The 27,677-nt window shown below is 43.1% G+C and overlaps 1 protein-coding gene across 1 annotated transcript in view; it reads right to left on the bottom strand.

Annotated features, from left to right (window-relative positions):
* The window catches only part of FAM174B (family with sequence similarity 174 member B), a 35,825-nt gene extending 18,030 nt beyond the window's left edge, over nucleotides 1-17,795 (bottom strand). Inside the window, exon 1 of the mRNA XM_081293194.1 lies at nucleotides 17,303-17,795. Within this exon, the coding sequence (XP_081149320.1) occupies nucleotides 17,303-17,640 (338 nt within the window). The 5' untranslated portion in view covers nucleotides 17,641-17,795. The remainder of the gene's footprint in view (nucleotides 1-17,302) is intronic.
* Between the last annotated feature and the right edge of the window lie 9,882 nt (nucleotides 17,796-27,677).

Below are 27,677 nucleotides of genomic sequence, written 5' to 3'. Positions count from 1 at the left end.
AGCCCCAGAGCCCAGCAAACAGAACTGCAGAGAGGCCTTCTTTTCCCACCCTCCCCCACAAATAAAAACAAAATAAGACCGAGCCCTCATGGGTCAGTTCGATTTGGAGTGTGGCAGTTGGCAATGCAGACAGGGAGACCAGTGAATAAGGTTGGGGCCTCAGCTGAGCAGCTCCCTTGTCTGTGTCCCTCTGAGCAAATCATTCCTTCTCAGCCCTCATTTCTTTGCATTTCTACTTCTGGCCAGGTGTGGCAGGGGTTCTGGAGATAGATCTTCAGGACCCTCCTCCCTATCTACTCCAAGGGCCATAAGCATTCCTAGTTCTCCTGAGGTCTTCCCAAAACACCCCAACCAGGCTGAGTTTTCTCCTTGTTGCAACTCCTGGAATCTCCAAACACCGGCCCCATCCCTGCTGTAGGGCACAGTCCACACTCTAAGCACACCTGGTCCTCCTGCACCATCTGCTCCATTGGAGTGACAGCAACAACAGCCACCATGATGAAACAACTTTTAGCACCAAACAGTGCGCACATGATCTCATCACAGTCTCCAGTTAGTAAGGCAGGGAGGGAGGGTTCCGGAAACTGAGGCCAGGAGACGCTGAGTGACCTGCCTCAGTTAGCAGGACTCAAACCCAGGTCTGCCACACCCCAAAACCAAGCTCTTCACACTCTAGCAGTAGGGAGGAAGCTCACCTGACTTTGGGCATCCCAACACCTAAAAAAAAGAGTAGGCACTCAGCAGATTTTTCCCAGGCAGCTAGAAGAACAAACAAGTTCCCTTGATTGCCAGCCAGCACCTGCTGACTCAAAGCAACCAAAAGAAGTTTATGCCCACGAAAGGAGGGCATACTGTGTCTCAGTCTCATGAAGACATCTACATGTTTGATGAAATACAACAAAATACTATCAGGTTAGATAAGCTGATTCCAAAACACAGGGGGAACAGAGCAGCAATAATAGAAGAGCCAGAGCATTCTGAAAAGAAAGCTGGTCCCTAGATGGTAAAACACACCGCAAACCACAATAATGGAACTCAGTGGTGCTGGCCCACTAACAAAGAGATGCTGCAGCAGAAAACAAAGTCCAGAAATAGACACAAAGACATCCTGGAATCTAGGATAGAATAAACTGGACACTCCATCCAAATGGGTGGGCAAAAGGTTACCATTCAATTACCACCCATGTTTCACACCTTAAATGGATCAGAATTAAAGGTAGAAAATAAAACCATAAAAGTACTAGAAGAAAACCTGGGAGAAACCCGAAAACCTTAAAAAGAAAACAATGACTAACTCAAACACATAAAAATTTTAAAGTTAAGACAGGGCTGCGGCTCAGAGGTAGAGCACTCAAACTTGCCTAGCATGCATGAGGCCTGGGTTCGATCCTCAGCATCACATAAAAATAAAATAAAAAACAGACCAATATCAATTGAGGAAATAGAAGAAACCATCAAAAGACTACCAACTAAGAAAAGCCCAGGACCGGATGGGTATAGAGCAGAATTTCACAAAACCTTTAAAGAGGAACTAATACCAATACTTTTCAAGCTATTTCAGGAAATAGAAAAAGAGGGAGAACTTCCAAATTCATTCTACGAGGCCAACATCACCCTGATTCCTAAACCAGACAAAGACACTTCAAAGAAAGAAAACTACAAACCAATATCTCTAATGAACCTAGATGCAAAAATCCTCAATAAAATTCTGGCGAATCGGATTCAAAAACATATCAAAAAAATTGTGCACCATGATCAAGTAGGATTCATCCCTGGGATGCAAGGCTGGTTCAATATACGGAAATCAATAAATGTTATTCACCACATCAATAGACTCAAAAATAAGAACCATATGATCATCTCGATTGATGGAGAAAAAGCATTCGACAAAGTACAGCATCCCTTTATGTTCAAAACTCTAGAAAAACTAGGGATAACAGGAACATACCTCAACATTGTAAAAGCAATCTATGCTAAGCCTCAGGCTAGCATCATTCTGAATAGAGGAAAATTGAAGGCATTCCCTCTAAAATCTGGAACAAGACAGGGATGCCCTCTCTCACCACTTCTGTTCAACATAGTTCTCAAAACACTGGCCAGAGCAATTAGACAGACGAAAGAAATTAAAGGCATAAAAATAGGAAAAGAAGAACTTAAATTATCACTATTTGCAGATGACATGATTCTATACCTAGCAGACCCAAAAGGGTCTACAAAGAAACTATTAGAGCTAATAAATGAATTTAGCAAAGTGGCAGGATATAAAATCAACACGCATAAATCAAAGGCATTCCTGTATATCAGCGACAAATCCTCTGAAATGGAAATGAGGAAAAACACTCCATTCAAAATATCCTCCAAAAAAATAAAATACTTGGGAATCAACCTAACAATAGAGGTGAAAGACTTATACAATGAAAACTACAGAACCCTAAAGAGAGAAATAGAAGAAGATCTTAGAAGATGGAAAAATATACCCTGTTCATGGATAGGCAGAACTAACATCATCAAAATGGCGATATTATCCAAAGTTCTCTATAGGTTTAATGCAATGCCAATCAAAATCCCAACGGCATTTCTTGTAGAAATAGAGAAAGCAATCATGAAATTCATATGGAAAAATAAAAGACCCAGAATAGCAAAAATAATGCTAAGCAGGAAGTGTGAATCAGGTGGTATACCGATACCAGACTTCAAACTATATTACAGAACAATAGTAACAAAAACAGCATGGTACTGGTACCAAAACAGGCGGGTGGACCAATGGTACAGAATAGAGGACACAGAAACCAATCCACAAAAATACAACTTTCTTATATTTGATAAAGGGGCTAAAAGCATGCAATGGAGGAAGGATAGCATCTTCAACAAATGGTGCTGGGAAAACTGGAAATCCATATGCATCAAAATGAAACTGAATCCCTTTCTCTCACCATGCACAAAAGTTAACTCAAAATGGCTCAAGGAGCTTGATATCAAATCAGAGACATGGCGTCTGATAGAAGAAAAAGTTGGCTACGATCTACATACTGTGGGGTCGGGCTCCAAATTCCTCAATAGGACACCCATAGCACAAGAGTTAATAACTAGAATCAACAAATGGGACTTACTCAAACTAAAAAGTTTTTTCTCAGCAAAAGAAACAATAAGAGAGGTAAATAGGGAGCCTACATCCTGGGAACAAATCTTTACTCCTCACACTTCAGATAGAGCCCTAATATCCAGAGTATACAAAGAACTCAAAAAATTAGACAATAAGATAACAAATAACCCAATCAACAAATGGGCCAAGGACCTGAACAGACACTTCTCAGAGGAAGATATACAATCAATCAACAAGTACATGAAAAAATGCTCACCATCTCTAGCAGTCAGAGAAATGCAAATCAAAACCACCCTAAGATACCATCTCACTCCAGTAAGATTGGCAGCCACTATGAAGTCAAACAACAACAAGTGCTGGCGAGGATGTGGAGAAAAGGGTACACTTGTACATTACTGGTGGGACTGCAAATTGGTGCGGCCAATTTGGAAAGCAGTTTGGAGATTCCTGGGAAAGATGGGAATGGAACCACCATTTGACCCAGCTATTCCCCTTCTCGGTCTATTCCCTAAAGACCTAAAAAGAGCATGCTACAGGGACACTGCTACATCGATGTTCATAGCAGCACAATTCACAATAGCAAGACTGTGGAACCAACCTAGATGCCCTTCAATAGATGAATGGATAAAAAAATGTGGCATTTATACACAATGGAGTATTACTCTGCATTAAAAAATGACAAAATCATAGAATTTGGAGGGAAATGGATGGCATTAGAGCAGATTATGCTAAGTGAAGCCAGCCAATCCCTAAAAAACAAATGCCAAATGTCTTCTTTGATATAAGGAGAGTAACTAAGAACAGAGTAGGGACGAAGAGCATGAGAAGAAGATTAACATTAAACAGGGATGAGAGGTGGGAGGGAAAGCGAGAGAGAAGGGAAATTGCATGGAAATGGAAGGAGACCCTCAGGGTTATAGAAAATTACATACAAGAGGAAGTGAGGGGAAAGGGAAAAATAATACAAGGGGGATAAATAAATTACAGTAGAGGGGGTAGAGAGAGAAGAGGGGAGGGGAGGGGAAGGGAGGGGGGAGAGTAGAGGATAGGAAAGGCAGCAGATTACAACAGACACTAGTATGGCAATATGTAAATCAATGGAAGTGTAACTGATGTGATTCTGCAATCTGTATACGGGGTAAAAATGGGAGTTCATAACCCACTTGAATCAAAGTGTGAAACATGATATGTCAAGAACTATGTAATGTTTTGAACAACCAACAATAAAAAAAAGATAGCAAAAAAATAAAATAAAATAAAGATACTGTGTCCACCAATAACTAAAAAATAAATATTAAAAATATTTTAAGACAAATGATAAACTGGGGGAAATATTTCCAGCTCACATTATAGATAAAAAGACTAACCTACTTAATATGTATATCTCTACAAATTTAAAAAAAAAATCAATAGTCTTACTGAAAAATTGACAAGGGATATAAACCAGGTAGTTCACACAGAGAAATAAATGCAAATGGCTCTGCATTCTTTACTATGAAAACATACTTTACTATGAAAACACACTCAATATGAGGACTGCAAATCCAGCCTTCACAGAGATTCCACTCTTCACCCACAAATTTAGTAAAAATCAAAATGTCTGAAAACGCTGTTAGTAAGCAAGTGAGGAAACAATTTCTCTAGTTAATTGCTTATGGAAAAGTAAAGTGTTATGTTCAGAGACCAGTTTAGCAATATCCATCAGTTATGAAGAGTTTTAGCACCCTTCTAAATCTAGGTTTCCACCATTGGGAAATGACCCATTAATAGGAGATGTGTTAAATAAATTATGATACATCCATATAATGATCACAAAGAGCCATATGAACAAATGAAGTAGCTTTATACCCAATCTCTCAGATACACAAGATATATATTTCTATAAAGCAAGATAAGTAGTATAGTACAGTGTACGTGTAAAAGACAGAAAAGATTTTTTAAACGATAGGGAAGATTTCTACATGCAAAAAAGTGAAGTTGGACCCGCTCTATACACAATATTAAAAAATTAAAATCACATCATATATAAAAATTACCTCAAAATGGAATTTCTATGGAGGTATGTAAATATGAAGGACCTATATAAGAGCTAAAACTATAAAACTCATAGAAACAAACAAAGCACAAACCTTTGTGACCTTGGATTAGGCGATGGCTTCTAAAATAGAATACCAGAAGCTAAAGTAGAAAAAGAAAAGTAGATAAACCGGACCTCATCAAAATTAAAAACTTTTGTGCTTCAAAGAACACAATCGAGCAAGTGAAAAGATAACCTAGAGAATGGGAGAAAATATTTGAAAATCTTATAGCTAACAAATGTACTTGCATTTAGAATATATAAAGAACTTTTAGACCTCGATAAAAAAGAAAACTTCAGTTTAAAAATACACAAAGAATCTTAACAGTCCTCTCAAGAGTATATATAAATGACCAATAAACACATGCAAAGAAGGTCAATAGCATTAGTCATCCGTGTAATGCAAATCAAAACCACAATGAGATATCACTTCACACCCACCAAGGTGGTATAATCAAAAAGACAACAACCAACTAAACTGTAACCTTCATAAGATGCAAAATAGTGTGATCATTTTAAAAAAACAGTTTGGCAGCTCTTTAAAAAGTTAAATATAGTTACCATATGACCCAGCACTCCTAGATATATATAACCAAGGGCAAGAAAAACAATCCACACAAAATCTTGTACACAAAATGGTCAGAGCAGAACTATTCATAATAGTCAAAAAGTAGAAATAACTCAAAATATCTCCCAACTGATGAACGGACAAAGGATGGGATATCCACTCAAAGGAACACTACTATATGCTAAATAAAATAAGCCATCAGAAGAGACCACATATTGCATGATTCTGTTCCCATGAAAAGTCCACCAGAGCTATCCATAAGTCTATCCATAGGTAAGTGGATGCCTAGAGCTGTGAGGAGGTACATGGAGAGTGACCATCAATGATATCAGGGTTTCAGCTTGGAGTGATGAACATATTCTAAAATTGATTTGAGTGACTTAAAGCAGAACTCTATGAATATACTAAAACCATTGAGCTGGACACTTTAAATGGTGAACTATATGGTCTGTAAATTACATCTCAATAAAGTTGTTACAAAATAGGGAAGACTGTGTGTGTGTGTGTGTGTGTGTGTACATTACATTCTTTGTTTCTATATTTATAAAAATCTCTCTGGAAAGATTCACAGGACATTGACAGCATCCAGTGAAGAAAATTAGGAAGATGAGGGACAAGGGCAAAAAGGAGATTTTTTCAAGAGCGGAGTGATGGCACATGCCTATATTCCCAGCAACTCGGAAGGCTGAGGCAGGAGGATCTAGGTTCAAGGCCAGCTTCAGCAACTTAGCAAGGCCTAAGCGACTTAATGAAACCCTGTCTCAAAATTTAAAAATAAAAAGGGCTGGGGGTGTAGCTCAGTGGTAAAGCACTCCTGGGTTCAATTTCCAGTATCAAAAAGAAAAGAAAAGAAGGAGATTTCCCCCTCTGTGCTCTTTTGTTCTCTGTGCATTCTGAACCACATGAATATGTTATCTGTTTTTAAAACAGGAAATAAATAAGTTAAAATTCAGAGGAAGTAATTAAAATTAATTTCAAAGTGGACCAGGTTGTGACCGGCCCTCCTGGCAAGGAACCTGCTCCCAGAGCTCACCCAGGGGCTGCCTGTGGCCTCCTCAGTGTGGCTGCGCTCCACTTACCTGATCACTTCAAACCCAGAAACGCAGGCTGTTCCTTCACCTAACTGTTCCATGTTGAAGCCCCCTCAAGTGGCTCTGTAGTTCCCAGCCCCGGGTTCTGTTGAAACCACCCTACTTGACACAGCAGCACATTTGACCTCTAACATTTAGAAATCGTAATAAAAAAAAAACAATGAAAAATGGTGCATGGGTGGAGGGACTGAAGCAAGCAGCTGCTGTGAGTGCACATTGGGGGCAGGGTGACATAACAGGTGAGCTTCAACGCCAAGTGGTGGCACCCAGCATTCTGAGCACAGGCCTGTTTCGTCTTTGACCCCTGAGCTCTACTCTGCACCACCTTCTCAGAACATAAGAAATAAGTGTGCCACCCCAAGAAAACCAACTACTTGGAAGAACAGGACCCCAAAACCTGCTTTCCAGCCCTGGCTTCCAGAAGAAGGTGCCAGAGGCCCCCAGAGCGTCCATGGGTTAGCCAGGGTCTCAGAGGCAAACCTGCCACCACTTACCACCAAGACACTATTGCTTTCCCTCCCTCTCTGCCCTGGGCATGTAGTCCCCGGAGCTCCACCCAACACTTTCCTTTGAATGCAGATTCAACAGGCCACTGAGACAGGCAAACACCAGTATGAGAGAAATCTCACCTGCTCCACTGCGATGGGCATCTTCAGACAAATGCAGCATCACGTGACACAAAGCACTTCCCTCCAGTGCAGTGAATTACTTCAAGACTTCCACAGCCCAGCTCTGCCCTGACCCCACTGAGCCCTCTGGAACATGAAGCTGGAGAGTCTTCCAGATGTAACCACTCCTTACTCCTGTCCTGGAGCTGCTCTTTCCCTCCCCTCTGTGACCCCTCTGTCCCAGCACCCAGTACACACTCAAGCACAATGACTCAGAGTACTAGGTCCACAACTGAAACGTACCAGTGCCCTGTAGACGCAGGAAACCCATGAAGCAGAACTGGTGTGAAATAAACACAGGTACAAACACAATGACAACTGGTGACCAACGCTCTGCCTTCAAGTCAAAGAAGCCTGAAGAGTGACACCATGCCCAGCCTAGAAGGGGCAGCAACGATGCAGCCCCTGTCCCTTGCTGCCCCATGAACCAGAGACCCTGTACTTCCAAGTACCCCAAAGAAGCAGGAGCTCCAGATTTTTATGGGAAGATTCCCAATTTTTAAGTATTCTCAACTATCTCAGTTTTTGTGATCACTGTGCTGATCCAAACAGAACACAAGAACATGTCTGTGGGTCATATTTTCCAACTCATGGGCCATCCGTTTACAAATTCTGACTCAGTTTCCGGGCCAATGTTTACTTGGTCATAAGTATGAGTGATATTTCATAATTTAGCTGAAATCTCATGAGCCCAGACAGATGTAGTGATACGCATGTTCAACCCGGGTCTCCCTTATCTCTCTTCCCCAGCAGTAACCGTGATCAGCAGACACTGGCCATTATTTACATAACCCAGATGCTTCCCCTCCCCCTGGCCTCAGGAATAACAAAGTGGTGCCCCTGTGACAGACCCCAACGTGGCATGCAGCACACAACACTGTGCTGCCGGGAGTTTCTGCTTCCTAGAGGATTGTACACCCTGAGCCAGCTGACCCCCACGGAGCTCAACTTCAAGTCCTGGGGCTCTTTTTCATTACACTCCCGTGTTTCACTTCCATCTGCTCCCCATCCTGTTGCTCCTTCCCGCTCTCAATCCCTGAGGGATGGATCAACTCTCATCCTCCCAGACAAAGCCAGCACGCCCTGGGTTTGACCTGTTTGATGAGCCATATGAAGGACAGCCACAGCCGGTACCCCAAGTCCTGTTCCTCCAGTTGTCGGGAGTGTTTGCACAGGGCTGGGCCCATTTGGTTTTTACGTGAGGTGCCAGGTGAAGAGAAGCAAAATTTAAAGCAAAGAAGGCAGCCTCCTCTGAGGACAGCTTCCTTGGTTTAAGGACAGCAATGACCAAGAGAAACCCTTTGTTGGACCCAGGGCAACTGGAAGCTCTGGGGTCACTGTGCTTTGAAATATACATTATAAATGGCCCTTTAAGGTCCACATCCCTGCCCATGGCAAGGGAGGCATGGCACGACCAGTCCTCACCACCCACTCCTGCCAGCTCCACCACTTCTCAGCAGATACTGCCAAGCCCTCCCAAGCCCAGACGTCCAGCTGCATCCACACAGATCTTCCCTGCACTTCATCTTCTTCCTCATCAAGCCTTCCGGCCTGCCACCCCCTTCACAAAGCCCCCTTCTCCAGGCCTTTCAACTCACCGGACACTTTCCTCTTTCTTCTCTTCATCCATGTGGGCCTCCCAGCCTCCAGTCCTCCTGACTGGTTCTTCCGACACCTTCCCTGGGCGTCCCCAACCAGACTACACCCCCATCAGAGCCATGTCACTATCTATCCACTTGCTCAGCAAATATTTATGAAGACCTAAACTGGAACAGCATTTCTAATGCAGCCCTTTGATTATTTCACTCTTGTATTCAAATCCCCCACTAGCTCCCTCCAAAGCACCAAATACTCTGGCTGGAACTGGCATCCTCCAAAATCTGCTGCAACAGAGGAAGGGAGAGTCAGTCCCCTCCCCTTCCCCAACTGTGTGGCCTTGACCAAGACACTTCATCACTCTGTGCCTTGGTTCACTCAACTGAAAAATGGGGACCCCCAAGAGACCACCCTTCACAGGAGCCAGGAAAAAGAATGCTCAGCACAGAGCCTGGTACTGTGAGGGCTTACTAAATATTGGTTGCTATTATTATTAATGTCATCATGATGATCTCCAAGTGATCACTTCTGCAAAGTCTATTCCTAGCAAAACCCACTTCCCCCATCCAGCCTAGAACATCCTCCTCCCCCACAGTGCCTTCCCACACCATTCTGTCCCTGGCCCAAGTCTGTGGCATGCTTTCTGTTTATCAAGTGTTGTTTTGGATGCATGCCTCCCCTTCTGAATGGGAATGGCTTCTCTTGTGACAAGAAGAGCCATTCAAAGGCATCATCCTCCCTCCCAGACTGAACTGGACACTTCTGGGCCTCTGATGGGCTCCCCATCCAGCACAGCTCCCTGTGTTCATTAGGAAGAACCCTGCCCACTCAACCATGGTTTCTCCTAGGTGCTGACTGTGTGGTGCCGACACTCTTCTTGCAAACCCCTGGATGACCTTAACAAACCATCCCCACTTCTGGGTCTCAGTTTCCTCATCTGTACAATGTGGGGGTGGGGGTGAGTTTGAGGAGCTCTGAATATGAAGAAAGCCCACAGCTAAGAGGTTATAGGACCCCAGAGCCCCATGGCTGGAACAACCATGCTCTTAAGCCATACCTGCCAGCAAGAACGGGCTTCCTCTTCCCTGCACCTCCAGGAAAATAAATATCAAGGCTAGTTTCCTGGAAGACTGCCCTTAGATTAAGTAGATATTTTTTTTAAAGTGGAACCATAACAAAATAATTCTAAATGCATGCTTCCAGAACTTCCCTTGAAAATGGTTAGATCCAAACATCAGTCACAATACTAAAGTACCCAGTATAACCCAGGAAGCCTTCTCTGCTCAAATCCTGAAGCAGACAATCGCCCCTGATAAATCCTGCAGGATGCTCTGTGGACATTGACACTGAGGCCCCTCCGCAGGCCCTCCCACCCCCACTTACTCCTAGATGTGCCTGGTGTTACAAGAAAGGGCCTGTGTTTGCAAAAACCCTCGAATGAAAAGAATACATGGGCATGAGACTATGGCCAAGCCCTATAAGCCAGAGGGCTCAGGGTTAAATTAAAGAGGGGTTTTTCTCCCTTTTCAATTTGATAGAAGGATTCAGTGGCAGGTGCCAGGTCCTCACCAGCCTGCTAATAAGGGCAGTCATAAGACACGTTCTTCATCAGGGAGCTGAAGAGTCAAAGCAGCTCACAAGGCTGAAGTTCATGGATCTCATTTGAAAAAGCCTAAGAGGCAGAGGCACCTGTCTGATTATTTTGGTCATATGGCTGATCCTTACTTATGAGCAGAAGATTAAAAGGTTTGGTAAGAATCACATCTGTTTTCAGAATCATATTTTTAAATACAATAGGACACTTGGCTGCTTAAAGGAGAGCCAGGGACTTGATTGACACAATTTTTTTTTAATTTATTTTTTAGTCGTAGTTGGACACAATACCTTCATTTTATTTATTTTTTTATGTGATACTGAGGATTGAACCCAGGGTGCTTGCTAGGTAAGCACTCTACCACTGAGCCACAACCTCAGCCCCAACACAATCTTATTCTAAATGTCCCAATAGTCCTTGGAAGCATGTACTGTAATTAATGATAGGAAACGGATGTCCAGTAAGGTTCAAAAAACTGTTCACATCAGACAACCAGAAGGTCTTAAAGCCAGGATCCAAGAGTTTCTCAACCCCCAAACCCTTGATGTTTGTGGCTGTAATTCTTTGGGGGTTGTCCTGTACACTGTAGGATGCTGAACAGCATCCTGGCCTCTACTCAGTAGATACCAATAGTAATCTTCCCCCTACCCCACCACCCCCAGTACTGCCAATCAGAAAGTTCTCTGGGCATAGCCAAATGACACTTGGGGCAAAAATCATCCCCAGTTAGGGAAACTTTTTCCTTCCATGTGCCATGATCATTTAGAGAACTAATCAAAGGCACACTTTCTATTCTTTAAAAAAAAAATCTGGATTTTTCCTGAATCAGATTTAACATTTCTTCACTGTGTATATATAAAATTGAAAGTGAAAGAAGATGAGCATGTACCATTTCTACAGTTTTCTCCTTCAACTCAAAGCCTTGGTCAACACTCAGAAATGACCTACTGATGATCAACAAGTTCCACATTCTCTCTCAAACTCAGAAGAAGAGGCTGAATCTTCTAACCATAGCTCCACCCAAAGCTCTAATTCATTCAAATTACATTGACATACTAATGACCAATAACTGGAATCATCCCAAAATCCAAAATGACCACCTCCCCTAAATGCTAGAGGTACTAAACTTTTATATTAAATGACTTTTCTTATTATCACAAATGAACACACATCACAGAAAACCTGGGGAACCCAAGGTAAGTAAGAAACTTCTCTAAGACCCGGCTCAGCAAATCAAGCCTCTGTGGTATCAATGTCTTCAGGCGCCTTTGCCACCAGCAGCCGGGCAACGTCAGATTACCCAGAATTCATCCTCCTGATCCCTGGAGGAGCACCAAAATGAATCCGCCTTTCAGATAAGATGATTTTAGAGATATTTGGAAATAAGAAGTGGCTGGGTGTGCAACCCAGGGAGATGTGAGAGAAATGGAGGCTGCACAGCAAACACAAGTGACCCACCAAAACTGGAAAAGGAAAGCTGTGGTTTCAACATGGCAAACTTTCCCTGGTTCCCCCGACCCCATTTAGAAGACACCAGAGGGTGAAGTGGGATTTCACACACACACACACACACACACACACACATCCCATCCCAGAACTCAAAGAGTAAAGTGTTCTAAGGAAACTCCTGGGGAGAAAGGCCTGATAACAGCAGTCACTTGCCTACAGGCGACAGCCCCGCATCTGTGCAACCCCACCAAATGTTTCCCAGTATTTAAAAAAATTAGGAGAAATCCCAATTTTCTGCTCCAATACACAGCCTCTTTGTTGACACCCAATCAGCTCTCCTTAAGGTACCAAGCAGTAGACACAGGGGATCCCGTCAGAGGGTACACTACCTCCAGACCACCTTTCCCTCCTTCCAGTTTGATCCCCCGTCTTAAAAGGTGGAAATGATTCTGCAGACAGGGAAATAAGATTAAGTAGTATAGCAAGAAACACTTGCTCAACCTCAAAGAATAAATTTTAAAAAATACAAAACAGAGCAATGTTTTTTTTTTTTTTTGGTTTTTTTTTTTGTTGTTGTTGTTTTGTAGAACTGGGGCATTCTACCACTGAACTACAGCCCCAGCCCTTTTTTTTATATTTTATTTGGAGACAGGGTCTTGCTAAGTTGCCTAGGCTGGCCTCAAACTTGCTCCTGCCTCAGCCTCCCAGAGCCCTGGGAGCACAAGGGTGCACCAGAGGTGCCCAGCTAAGACAGAGCAATGAGATACCAAATTATACTCATCTGATGGAAAAGCATCAGAAAGTGAGGTAATAAGTATCAGATACGATGTGAGGGTCTAAGAACTAAGAGCATGTTAAGTAGGAGGGCACACTAGTATCTACTAAAGGAATTCCCATGCATGCACCAGAAACCCCATTCCCAGGTACATACACTAGATACTCTCATATACCTCAGATCCTCAGCAGGACATGTCCAAGGATGCAGGCAAGTTAAGTGTGCACACAGGGAAGGAAATCAGGCTACATATTGCAGACAATGCAGAAATGTGTCATGAATGATAAATACATTATAAAGGAAGAATCACCCACACTTACATACATGCACATATACTAACAGATTTCTTTGCATATCTGTATATGTACATATTTATAATTTATTTATTGAAATGAGCTCATATTACCCAGGTTGTTTTGTAACCTGTTTTACTCAAAAATATACAGCCAATATTATATCAGTGTCATTATTTTTAACAGCTGTTAAAACCAGATTATCATCATTTACCAAATCAATGCTAAATGGTAGATACAAAGGTTATTTAAACTTTTTCACTATCAAACAGAACTTCTCTGAAAATGCCAAGATGCACACGCGTTTTGGTTTCTTCTTCTAATCATTAACATTAGAAGCAAAGAATATATGTTGCAGTGTCCACTTTAGCAATGGAATTTTCTGATTAAAGATTTATACATTTTTCACTACAATATGTATTCTTTGCTTCTAATTTTAATGGTTTTCTTGGGTCCATGTTTTTTCTGTAGTCTGACAAAGTGGCTCCTTCAGGGAAAACAGACAAATAGGCTAGGACTGCCACTTTATAAGCAATAATGCTACACTCTTCCCCCTCCATCTATGCCGTGAGGATAATGAATGGGCATCACCCAAATTCCCATCTCACAGGTGTCCCATATCAGCCATTCATCTATTCATGGTAGACATCCTATTCTACATCAGCAATGGAAAACAGCTGGGAGTTAAACATTCTTTCGCTAAAAATATCTTTATTAAATGCCAGCCTGTGGCTGGAACCACACCAGGTGTTAGAGACACACAGAAGATTAAGGCCAGCCCTGCTCTCAGGAGCCTTCAGCCTGGTAAGTCAGAGGGACACTTCAGCAACCCTCTGGGCTCCCAGGAGAAAACTTAAAAATGAGGTGTGTATCAGGAGCTCAGAGGGCCCTGAGGGAGGCTCAGACAAGGAAACACAGGAGGGAAAACAGCATGCTAGCATACTGGTGGTAAGAGAGGATTGCAGGCAAGATTCTGAATGGGACAAGACACATGGTCCCCTTGGAGAACCCCTGGGAGCCCATCAGGGCAGAAGCAGTAAGCAGAGGGGAACTGGGCAGAGCCAAAATGGGGGCTTGAAAAGGAGACAGCACCTTTGTCACAAAGAGCCAGCATTGCCCCAGCATCTATGTGTTTGTATATGGGAGAAATGGGGGTGGCTGGTGTATACCTGGGAATGGGGTTTCTGGTGCATGCATGGGAATTCCTTTAGTAGATACATACCATGCTCTACATACCATGCTCTTAGTTCTTAGACCCTAACATCGTATCTGATAACAACATGCCAGCAGAAGAGGGAGGATGGGCTAGCAAGAGTGGAGGATGGAGTCAGGAACCCCAGCCTACAGGATATCGCTGTGACTGAGGAGACAAAAGGGAAGGATGTAACCCAGGCAGAAGGCACAGCATGTAGGGACGCTTCATTGGGGAAGGTGATATGGGCAGAAGTGAGATGGTCTCAGGGAGACATGGGTGGTGGGATGGTCAGAACTCAGTGCCTGCATGCTAAGAAGCTGGAGAGCAAACAGGTAAGGACACAGGCCAGCAGAGCAGGCATCTGGCAAGCATGATGAACCAAGCCTACAGAGGAACGGGGAAGGGGGAGCAGCCACAGAACACACCACCAAGTGTTGACCCTGCTTGGCCAGACAGACTTGTAGATGGTTCTAGATGCTGGTGATGACTTGTTCTACCCTTTGGACTGCAACTTCCTCATCTGCAAAGGAGTACTTGGGTACTTGGGTACCATCAAAGTTCTTCCCAGCTATTAAAATGTTACAAGCTCTGGTCTAAATTGGAATCCAGGGTGGGTGGCAGCTATCCACCCAAACAATAACGCTTTACCAGGCAGAGGCAGATCATGACCATAGTCAGCTTCTCTTGTGATCACAGCTCTTCCACACTTCTAATTTTAACGGTTTCTAAGCTGCTCAAACAGGAGGCTCCATCCCCTCACATCTGGCCTCATGCTGCCTCCTTTTCTCCCCCACTCCTGGATAATAAAGAGCAGACGGGGAAAAATAGTTCAAATACCTTCTAAAAAATACACAGTCTTGTGGACTCAGCCTGTTTTAAACTAAATGTTTCAAACCTCCAGACTCAAAGCCGCTTGGGCATTAGCTTACTCCAACTGATCAATTAGGAAGCCACTAAATGACAATGTGCCTCTGTGGCATGCCCAAATCAGACATGGAGACACTAACATGAACTGGGCATCCCCACCCCTCAGTGCTTTCTGCTGAGTTTGGGAGCTGGGCTCTAAACACAGCAACCCAGCATGGCAGGATAAAGGCTATATTGAAGAATGCCCAAGAATAGGGTTGGGGAGGACAGAATAGTAAAAGACAAGCCTGGCTTGGTGGTGCATGCCTTTAATTTCACCAACTTGGGAGGCTGAGGCAGGAGGTTCACAAGTTCAAAGCCAGTCTCAGCAACTTAGCAAGACACTGTCTCAAAATAAAAAAATAAAATAAAAAGGGCTGAGGATGTAGCTCAGTGATTAGGCACCCCTGGATTCAATCCCCAGTACCAAAAAGGGGGCAGGGGGGAAAAGCAACAGCCTCTTTTGATTGTTCAGGAAAACTATACAGAGGAAGGAGAATGGAAGCTTGGTATCAGTGACCACGTGTAGTCTTGATAGATGCAGAGGAGGCTTCAGGCCAGAAATAGGAAAGCACAAGCCAGCACCATGGAGCAACAGGAAAGGAGCAAGGGATGAGAGACAGGCTCAGAAGGGCTGGCTAAAGGGTAAGCTGGGGCCAATATGTAAGCACTCCAAATGCCATGCTTAGGTAGTTCCATGTCTAGATGGTGGCCAAAATGACCCACTGCAGTTTGCAAGCAGTGGTGGGAGGGCAATGAGAAGTGTGGAGTGAATCCAGAAAACAGCAAGGAGACCAGCATAGCAAGGACAACATGGCCTGACCCAAGGCAGAGGATCAATGTGTATTCCTGTTCCCTACTCTCCATTTTCTCAGACCACTGACTTTTAATCAGACTCAGAAGAAAAATCCTGGACTCAATGTCCCACAAAACCAAGAGCACACCTCAACAGACTGCTCCCAGCTCTGCCTTTCCCAGATTTGCTTTCTGCTTCTACACTGAAAATGCTAATTAGAAGAGCAGACCCCTGGCCCCATACCCTCAGTGGCTATCAAATACCAAAGCCCAGTGTTTGAGGCAATGGGCAGGGAATAAATGACACACACAGATTTCCGGGTGTGGGGAGCAACCTGAGCAACAGGACGTATTTAGTTCATTTCCTACAAAAACAGGATTTCTTAGGGATTAGGGGGAAATGTCCACCTCACTATCCCAAGCACTTCCTAATCTCCCAGATATTTCCTTCTTGACCTTGAGCAACCTACAAAAGCCTCTCAAGATCCATCATCCCCCTGAGAATGTTGACTGGAAAAGCTTAGTCAGGGCGTAGGAGAGCTTCTGCATCCTCCAGTAATGGACAGACAATAAGACCACCAAGGGGCACCAAGCATCCTGAAATCCAGCACCAACCCTACGTGTAAAGCAGGCCTCCAACAGGCATTCTGAAGATGCCCTGTGCAACAAACTGTTTCTTTCTGCAGCAGAAAAAGAAGAAAGTGCATTGGGCATGAAGAATCTACAGATGAAATTTACAGAAGGGACAGCAAGATTGAAGTTAAAAGGACACAAGTTCAAATTCTACCTCCACCACTGAGTTACTCGGGTAAGCCTCCTTTCCTCTGAAAATATTTTCCTCATTTATGAAACAGGTATAAAAATAAACTCTTTGGACTGCTGTCAGAATTCAGAGCACTGTTGTAAGTACTAAGCATTAGCAGAATTAACAAATGGAATCCACTATTCTAAAAGAAAGGAGAGAAAATTTCTAAAATGTTCACCACGAAAAAACAGATGTGGGCACCCAACAAACCGAACCCACCCTGCCCAGGCAGGGAAGAGAGGTCCCTGGCTGGCGGGAGCACATCAAGATGACGAGATGGGGCGGAATCGAGCACCTGTGCGCGCGGCTCGGGCAGGCGCGGTGGCAGCAGGTTGGGTGATGCCACCCGCTGGGCCCATGGAAAATGAAAAGGGCGGCTGGACCCACCTGAAGACGCGCAGCAGCAGGCAGGCGATGAGGAGGGCGCTGAAGGCGCACGCCACGATCACAGCAGCCTTCAGGGTGGGCAGGTCGCGGAGAAGGGTGGAGATGCGGGTCACCAAGGCATCGCCGCTGCTGTTGGAGCTGCCTCCACCCGCTGCCCCAACCCCGGGCCGGGTGGAGTTCCCCGGCCCGGGTCCGGGCGGCGGCCGCTCCTGGCGCTCGGGGTCTGGCTGCGGCGCGGGGGCGGACTCGGCTCTGCGGGCGCGGGCGGCTGGCGCGGCCAGGAGCGCGAGCAACAGCAGCTGCAGCAACAGCCGAGCGGGCGGCGGAGCGGCGCGCATAGTGTGGACCGGCAGCGCGGGGCGCGCAGCTACCCCGGGTCCGCACCAACGCAAGGCCTGTGCCCGGGCTCCCGCGGCGGAGGCGACTGCGCGGTGCTGGGCAGGAAGCTGCGGAGCCCGGAAGAGCCCGCGCCGCCGCCACCAACACGTTGCACGGAGTCATTCGACGGGCTGCGGCCCCGCGTGGGCGGGGCAGGCCATCGGCCGGGTCGGGGCTGCGCTCCATCTGCTGATGGCCTGGGTCCCCCTGGACTAGGGACCCCGTGGAGAAGTAATGGGCTCACTGTCGTGTAAGCCTTATGCTGCACATTTCACGGGTTTTATTTCATTAAATTCCCGCAACTCCCTTTAGAAACAGGTATTCTGTTATCTTCATTTGAAGCACTTGAGAGCCAGCTCACAGCAACCCAGATTATTTCAGACTAAGAACCAAGGACGGTGAGACCTGGAGGTAAACCCTCTTTTTACACATCACAGTGAAGCCTCCATAGTGAAGTGGGCTGTCTGTCTGATGCTCTATGCAGTGTATTTCAACATCTCCCCCAATTTCCTTTATTTTCTCAAAAAGTATTTCTTCCCTACATTTTTTTGTCAGGCATTTTTGTACATCTGCTTATGAACTGGATTGGGATGTGAATTTTTGCTTTTGCCCCTTTGCTGTGGAACAGCTTTTGGGAGAATTAACACCTCCTTGCCAGACTGATGTAAATTGTGAACTTCAAGAAATCAATGGCCTGCTGCCTCTGGTATGTAAACTAAATGATACTCAGGTGGAGAAAGCTAATTGTGGAGGCTCTAGAAGAAGGCCTGAGGGTGAGGATTGAGGGAAGGCTCAGAGTGGTTTCCTGGAACAGTGGTGTCCCTTTCATTCTAAGGGTGGATCCTAGAGGAAGCTTTCCAGTGGTTAACAGCTAAACACACATAGCAAGGATCCATTAACCTTAAAAAGATAATTTCTGGTCTGGCTAAAGAAAGTGAGTTATGAGTATAATGGTGTATGCATTGTCTATTGCTCCATAACAAATTATCAAAATAAATTACCCCAACACTTAGGTGCTTAAAACAACACACATTTATTATCTTGGTCTGTGGAACAGGAAGCTGAGCACAGATTTCTTGAAGAGATTTCACAAAGCTACAATCAAGGTGTCAGCCCAGACAAGGTCTCCTCTGAAGGCTCAACTGGGGAAGGTTCTGCTTCCAAGTTCAATCAGCTTTTGCTGGCCAGATTCAGTTCCTCCCAGACTGTTGACTGGAACCTACGATCCCACAGGCTGCCCTTAGCCCCTTAATACGTGGGCTTTTCCAACACAACAACTTGTGTCATTCAAGTGTTCAAGCCAAGCTGGAAATGGAGAGAGTCTGCTAACAATTCAAAAGTCACGATTTTATGAAATCTAGTCAGTCAAGAGAAGCAACGTTCTCACACCTTTGTCCTCTTCTCTTGATCAGATGCTGATCACAGGTTTATCCACTCAAGAGGGTTACCCAATAGTGTGAATATAAGGATGTAGGGATCATTGGAGCCATCTGAAAAACTGCCTGCCACATACAATGCAATACATTTTGATTTGGGGGAAAGGATGAACAACAATCAGTTTTTCAGAAGTCATCATCCAGGAACTACTATTGGAAATGCACGTTGAATATGCAAGCACATTCCAGTAGTGAGGCATATGGATAGACCACATGATTAAGGTCTCTTCCAACTCTCAAATACACTTTGTGGTAGTTTAAAATTTTTGCATTACTCAAGAGTCAACATTATCGTTTCATGATAAAATATATAAAGGAAATTCCTTAAAGAACTGCCTTTGGTGTCCATGACTTTGCAGCCCCACTCTCTATGACATTCCTCAGATGCCGCAGCCTTGTATTTTTGTACTTATCAGAAATTCCTGGGGATGGGGATGTGTCTCAGTGGTAGAGCACTTGCCTACCATGCATAATGCCCTGGGTATGATGCCCAGTGCTAGAAAAAAAAAATCCTGTGTGGTAGAGCAAATAGTTCTCTGTTTTGGAACCTGTCAACCAGAATGAGACGTTTGACCGCTGAGTGGCCTCTGCCAAGAACTTAACCACTAAATACCAATTTGGGGGGTGGGAGAGATGGAATAGGGATTGAACCCAGGGTATTCTTCCACTAGACTGATTACCATAATTTTTTTCTCTGTCTTTTTAATTTAGAGATAGAGTCTCACTAAGTTGCTGAGGGTCTCATTAAATTGCCAAGGCTGGCCTCAAATGAATGCCAATTTTTAAAATCTAAAATAGTAGGCATGGTGGTGCATGTCTATAATCCCAGGAACTCAGGAAGGGTAAGGCAGGAGATCCCAAATTCAAGGCCAACCTCAGCAACCTAGCAAGATCCTATCTCAAAAAATAAAAAGGTATGTGGTATAGCTTCATGATAGAGCACTCCTTGGTTTAATTCCAAGTACTGCAAAATAAAATAAATATAATAAAACCTAGGACAATAAGGTCACTGAGAGCATCCAGAAGAAGGAAGAAAATAATCAGTGTTTTTTTCCTTCTTGCCATAATTATTTGGCTGATGTATTTCTTGTTTGATTATTTAACATTGACCACACCAAGAATACAGAAAGCATAAATGTTAGACTTTTTAGTAAAGTCAAACTTTAGAATATTTAATTCTTCCTTGCTTATTTATGAATTGCCCTATATGAGAGTTGCTTAAACATTTTGATTCAAAGAATCATGAATTATGACCTTTTAAACTTAGAATATTGGTAACTGACAATGGAAAATTGATTTGATTTCAAGAAAAGAGAATAGGTTGGATGCATGTTAGTTTGTTTCTAGAAGTACTATAAACTAAAGCAGAAGCTCTCAAAGTGTAGTCTTTGGAAACTTCAAAGCTAAAACTAATCCCATAATGATGCTAAGATATACTTTGCCTTTTTCCCTGTGTTGATCTTGGCATTGATGCTGCAAAAGCAATGGTGAGGAAAACTGATAGTGACGGCATGAATCAAAGCAAGCCACACTTATTCCTACCAACTGTATTCTTTACAACCATGCTCTATTGGAGGGAAAAAAGCCAATTTTGCTTTATAATTCCCTTGAGGTGCGTGTACAATTATTAGATCTTGACCCTTGAGAACAGAACTTTTTGATATCATTTGTGATGAAAAGTGCAACTTCTGTTGCACACTGAATTCTAGTGTTTGGCTCAAGAAAAAGCAAGTAAGCAATTCGTAGAGCTGCAAACTTAACTGGCCACATTTTTCATAAAGCAGTGTTTTTAATCAAAAGAGTAGCCGACCAACTTCAGTCCCAATTTTGGCAGGCATTTTCTTAAAAAATGAACAAAACGAGCCTGTCACTTCAAGGATACCAATTGACAGTATTGCAGCCAATGATCAAATTCAAACCTTCAAGCAAAAACTAGAATTTGCAGAAAACTTGTCAATTAGGATGCTTTCTATCATGAGCTTGACAGTTTCCCAATACTTCAAAACTTTTCTGATGAGTTTGGCGGTGCTATTTTAAAAGTATGGAGTTTTTATATTTTATAACAAAATATGTCAAAATTTGGAAGATCTGCATAAATCAGCAAACATATTTTTCCAAATGGCCAATGCACAAAGTTATAAAATTATTCACAAATGAAAATCCAACCAAGTGCAAGACAGACAAAGAATGTTGATGAAACAAGGTATAAAACACTTATTGCTGTGGTTAAATTTTTCACATGGGAACTCATCTTTAAGAAACTACCAATTTGGGGTTTTGGTATAGTCACAAAGAAGAAGATCCACACCTAGGTAAAAGGCTATTAAACTTTTCCTCCCTTAGCTGGGCACAGTGGCACACTTCTGTAGTCCTAGAGGCTTGAAAAGATGAGCTAGGAGAATGACAAGCTTGAAGCCAGCCTTAGCAACTTAGCAAGACCGTGACTCAAATTTTAAAAATAAAATAAAATAAAGGGCTGGGAATGTATCTCAGTGGTAAGTGCCCCTGGGTTTGATCCCCAGGACAAAAGAATACAGAAAGCATAAATGTTAGACTTTTTGCATTTCTATTTTGCAGAGAAAAAAAGAAAGATTTTTTTTCCTTCCTTTTTTGACTGTGTATCTGGGGAAGACTGAATTTTCTTCTTACTCTGGTTTCAAAATCACAAATCACAACAGATTGAATGCAAAAGCAGATATGAGGATCAAGTTATTTTCTATTAAGTCAGATGTTAAAGGTACTTCACAGGAAAAATAAAAAAGTCAAACAAAGCCACCCTTCTGATTTTTTTTAAAACTAGTTATCTTTCATAAAAAATATGTTGCTGATATTAATGAACATCACTTTAATTAATTAATAATTTTATTATTTTATAATATATTGATATTTTATTGCATTTATTAATAAATTTTATTATTTTTAATGAACTGATAAATATTTTATGGATTTAAATTGCCTTACAAATTTAAAAGACTCCACTTTAACTGGCATAAATACAAAAGGACATCTCTTTTCTTTCATAAAGGAAGTACATCCAGGTAGGGAAGCTCAGGGTTGGCTGATTCTACAGGACGTGATGCCACAGACCTTGAATCTTTCCATCTCTCCACTCTGCTGACCACAGTATCTGCATCAACTAGAGAAGAAGAGCCCCCTGGTCACAAGTGGCAATCAGGTGGCCTTCCTTCTTGTTCACATAGAGCAAATGGAAGAGAAAATTACTTTTTCCAACTGTGGAATAGAAAGCCCCTTCATAATCTGACTGGTCCCTCTTGAATTATAGCCACCTGGGGGATATCAGGCACTGACTGAACTAGACCTACCTTGGGATTGAGGTTAAAATGGACCTCTGAGAAAAATTATGGAGAGAGAGAAGATTCTGTTGAGGAAGGGGGAGACATGGATGCCACCTCAGCTATGACTCTCAGAAAACAGAACCGTGTCTGGCCAGAGCGTGGAGCCACAGCCAAAATGCAAATGCAAGAAAAGTCTCGTTAGAGAGTAGCACTGTCCAGCAGATGTCCTGAAGGCATCACCATCACAGCTGCCTTTTAATGTCACTGCACAGTAGATGCCACTGCCACTAGAAGAGTGATTTCCAGACTGCAGTTCACTAACATGAAGACTGCATCACTGGTTTAAATTCCAAGCCCAGGGCTGCAGCATCTGACTGGCTAGCCTAAGTGACATATTATTGCCCTATCTGTTCCAGGAGGGGGAGAAGGCATATCCACCCCCTTCATCTTTCATATGGGAGGCAGTGTCCTCCTCCACCATGGCTCACACCATTGGGGGAGTCCCAAAAATAAGGACATCTGGCTGGGTGTGGTGGCACACACCTGTAATCCCAGTGACTTGGGAGGCTGAAGAAGAAGGATTCAAAGCCAACCATATCAACTTAGTGAGGCCTCAAGCAACTTAGCAAGACCCTGTATCAAAATAAAAAAGGGCCAGGGATGTGGCTCAGTGGTTAAGCATCCCTGAGTTCAATCCCAGTACCAAAAAATGGAAAATGTGGATTATGGGGTAGCCAAAAAATGGTAACTGACCATTTCAAACATAGAGGAAAAGTCTTCAGAAATAATTCAGACCAAACAACGGGGGAGATGTACATTCATACATATAATATATGAACATATATATTTATACAGACACAATAGATACAAGAGGAGTGATTTAATTCTGATACAGCATTTACTATTTATGTGACCTTGATTGAACTTCTTATGCCTCAGTTTCCTCACTTATAAGTTGGAGATGCTAAGGAGACGGATCTCATGGGAGTAGGTCCAGGACTAATACTTGTAAATACTTAGCACAATACCTAAGAAATAGTAATTGCTCAGCAAATGTTAATTATTAATAAGATATCAGAGCAATAAAGAAAGATCTGTGACATGACAGAAGACACTGAACTGTAAATTGTTTCTGCAACCTTCAAGGTTTGTGGACTTCTGCTTTCAAATTCAGAGCAGAAATCACTATAAGACATTGCTCGCTTACTTTCTGGTCCTATTGGCCAGTTTAGACTAGAGGAAAAGAGTTTTAAGCAAACAACATAATCCTCTGGAAGACGGACATTCTCCATTCTCTGTGATTAACAGTTGACTTAAAGTCGGAGGACACAAGAGGAAAAGATTGGCTGGAAATGTACCAACAATATTAATAGCAATTATCTCTGTGATCATGGGACATTTGTATTCTCTTCTTTTCCTTATCAGAATTTTCTCACCTCTATATTATATGGTCCTACTTTTGCAAAGTTTTTACATGGAGTAAATATTTTAATCTTAACCATTTTATTGCTGAGAATTAATAACTATAAGAATCATCTTCTTCTTAATATAACTTTGGGGAAAATGTTGACAGAGAGGACCAGAGGCAGTCACCTCGCCTACGGTGCTGGCAGCACCAGCTGCAGCTCATTTTACTCCCTGCTAGAAATGGGAGTATTATCATATGATATTCATGCCTTTTTTTATAAATAATTTATCGGTTTTTTTGCATGAACGTAAGATAGCCTGAAGCTAGAATGTTTAAAAGAAACGTCAGTGCCTTATTCATAAAATAATAATGTGTTCATTTGCCAGACAGTTTGTGAAAGTCCTGAAGCTAAAATACACCTCATTCCTGGTCTATTTTCAGCCTGGAAAGGCCTTCCAATCTCCTTGTCAGTTGGCACATGATAAGCTTTCTCTGAAACCGGGCTTTCCTAAAGCTGTAAATTCACTCAAGGAAAACTAAAAGATAATTTGGCAAACAGGCATATTTACAAAATCCATGTCTCAAGTACACAGATGCTTTTTTTAACTCTCCCAAAATAAATTATAAACAAAAGGATAATGGAGTCTATGGTCCACCACAGCTCAATCTGGGAAATGAGGCCACAGATTGTCGGCATCCATGCAAGTCTATTTCCCAAGCCTGACAGGGAGCTTCCCTTTGGAGAGTGGAAAGAGAGCAATTCTGGAAGCTGGAAATTACTATGATGAAAAGAATTATGGAGAAAATAATGATGATAGGTAATAAGATCTGGGACTCCATGGTAGGAGCTCCCATTCCCACCCAGCACCATGGACTTTTATATATGAGAGATCTTTATTTTGTTCTCTGTGGTGATTTTTCAAATACTAAGATTGCTCTTGTCAAAATATTTTCAAACAGACCAAAACCAAACTCATAATATTGGTTGGAAGTAGGGTGACCATTCCAGTTTCCTGGGGATTAAGGAGTTTCTCAGGACTAGGCCCTTTTCATGATGGAGCAGAAAGTCCCATGCAAGAGTAGTTGGTCATCTTACCAAAGCAGATGGATCCCTGGGAAAGGGACAGGAAAGAGAATGGTAATTGTGTCCTTTCATGTGATTGGAATATTGAGCCTTGTACGTTTAATAGCTATTACAATGGTTTGTCACTATCAGATTAGTAGATCTCTCAGAGTGCAAACAATATATTATTAAACCTATGCAAAATTAATAGCATTATATTTAAGATCTGTTTCATTTGGGTTTGTTTTTTTTTGTTTGTTTGTTTGTTTGGTTTTGTTGGTTGTTTTTTTTTTTTTTTTTTCCACCAGAGATTGAACCTAGGGGCACCTAACCACTAATCCACAGCCCCAGACCTTTTTATTTTTTATTTTGAGACAGATTCTTATTAAGTTGCTCAGGGCCTTGTTAAATTGCTGAGACTGGCTTTGAACTGTAGATCCTCCTGCTTGAGCCTCCCGAGCCACCGGCATTACAGGCACGTGCCCCACACCCAGCTTCATTTGTTTTTAAAATGTCTTCCAAAGGACATTATCAAAAGAACTCAAAGATAGGCACAGTTCTTTAACACTCATGCTCACAACCCTGAACCATCATCGAACCTCACACATCAAGGTTCCGTTTTGAAGATTAGGAAACAGGCTCAATGAGGTTATCGGACTTGCCCAGAGTCAGACCAAAGCGTGAGTCAGGACCTCTGTCCCCCAGGGCGGTCCTCTTTTCTGCGGGCCTACTTCACATCTGGTTAGCATTGTCAATCCATGGAAATAGCAGGCTGCTGCCAAAGAGAAATGTTTCTATCAGTTTCTCAAGTGTCCCCGAGGAATGCTGCAGAAAGCCCGTGATGACATAATATTGGCCGACAGAGCCGTCGCAGCCCAGGGAGCCGCAGCAACCAGTGCCACCCACAGAGAAACTCTTCCCTGGATTTCAACAGGACACAAAGTCCCGAGGTGCACAACGCCGAGAGGGGCCCCAACCTCTGAGCTAGGGGGAGCACCATCTGTCCACGGCTCCTTTTGCAGTTCAGCATTTTTCTTTTCACATCAAAATTGCATCCGATTGAGAGGCGAAGACCAGCTGGGCAAAAGTAAACAGGTTTAAGTCTTCTATCCCCAGAAAAGCAGAGGATGAAGAGGGGGCAGTTCATCTTCCAGATGGCCATTGGTAAAATTAACACTGATTGCGCAGCAGACCCCCAACCTGCTTGAAAAAACAGCAGCTGTTGTCTCTGCATGCAGTTCCGAGTGGATTCACCCCCATGTCCAGAAACATCCCCTCCATACCTGTCCCCGCTGCGACTCCCCAACCAGCATCAACAGCCCTTGCAGCGAAGGCCCAAATTAGATCTCATATTCACACAAACTCGGGTTTTCATTCCCAGGCAGAACTTGGGCCTTTGTAGGATGAGGACACAGGAAAGTTTCCAGCTGACCCCAGTGGGTGGGTCTTTCTCCTGTTGCCCACAGGGTGGATTCCAAAGCTGCATCCCTCTATCAACTCACCCCAGCCCCCATCTGGCCCTTCTGTCCCACAAGTGTCACCCACTTCCTAAAAAAGCACTGCTCTGCATTCCTGAACATCTTGACTTACATCTTTTCTTGTTCTCTTCCAATCTCAGGGTTACACCATCCTGACCTCTCAGCCTTTGCTCTGGATTCTACCCTCCCCATCTCCAGGGCTTTGCTCCAAGGATTACCTATCTCCTCCTATGTCTCCAAACCTCTGCTAAAATCTTTTTATTCTAACCTCTCATTGCTTTGAAAGAAAACGTGCCCCAACTTTATGTGTCTCCTTCCTCACACCAAGAGCTTAGCAGTGTGACTGTACATTTACTCCTTAAACATTAGATTCTGTTATTATTATTAGCAGTCATTGTCTGTTCCCTTTCTGAGCATCCTCTCTGGGCACTTGAGGATGCTGGGGCTTCCTGCCTTGGTACTCACTGCTCCCTTGATGGTTAAGACCACTTGTCCTGTGTGTTCCATCCTCCCCTCTGCCCTTCCATCCCCCTCCTACAGAGTCCTCTCTCCCTCTGCCCCAGCTCCTTGGTCCTCAACTATGATCCCAGCTTTAAGTGATTTTCTATTTGCCCCATGACCATCTTCAAGCACTCCTAACCACAAGAACCTCAAACTCAACATGTCCAAAACTGGGCTCCTTGTCTCTCCCCAAAGCCTGTTCTGTGTCCAGAGCTTCCTGTCTCTGTTGGTCACTCCACTCCCATTGTTGGAGCCAGAAATCTGGGATCTTGCTGCCCTTCTCCTCCTCCTCATTCCCTATCACTAACCAATAAAGTCCAACTTCATCCACAAGTAAGGCACGCTGCTTATTTGTTTATCCATGTTCCAACATGCACAGCAATGCAACATCCACTGAATCAGAAAGTTGGTGTTTTATTTTTTGATGTATCTTCATTAACCAAAAATGTGCTTGGTACATAGGAAATGTTCAATAAATGTTGCTGGATTGAATGAATAAGTACGCTCTGTTTTAGATTATATTACGTTATGTGGAAGTTGACCATGCATGTTTAAAGTCACAGAGCAAGAGCTGGGGACTTTGACCTTGTCATTTACATTCAGTGCCACTTTAAATTAACTTACTGAGCCTCGGTTTCCTCCTCTGTATCAGAGGCATAAAATAGCATCTAAACAAGAGTTTGTTATTAGGCTACAATGAGATAACACACCTGAGAGCTTAGCAACATGACTGTACATTTACTCCATAAACATTAGATTCTGTTATTATTATTGCTGACATTCTCTCCTGTCCTTATGTCTCACCTGTGTTATAA

The sequence above is a fragment of the Spermophilus citellus genome (genome assembly GCF_964194105.1).
Source record: "Spermophilus citellus genome assembly, chromosome: 4".
NCBI classification, from domain to species: domain Eukaryota; kingdom Metazoa; phylum Chordata; class Mammalia; order Rodentia; family Sciuridae; genus Spermophilus; species Spermophilus citellus.
Note: the sequence above shows the minus strand (reverse complement) of the source record. Positions and strands in the feature narration are given on the sequence as shown.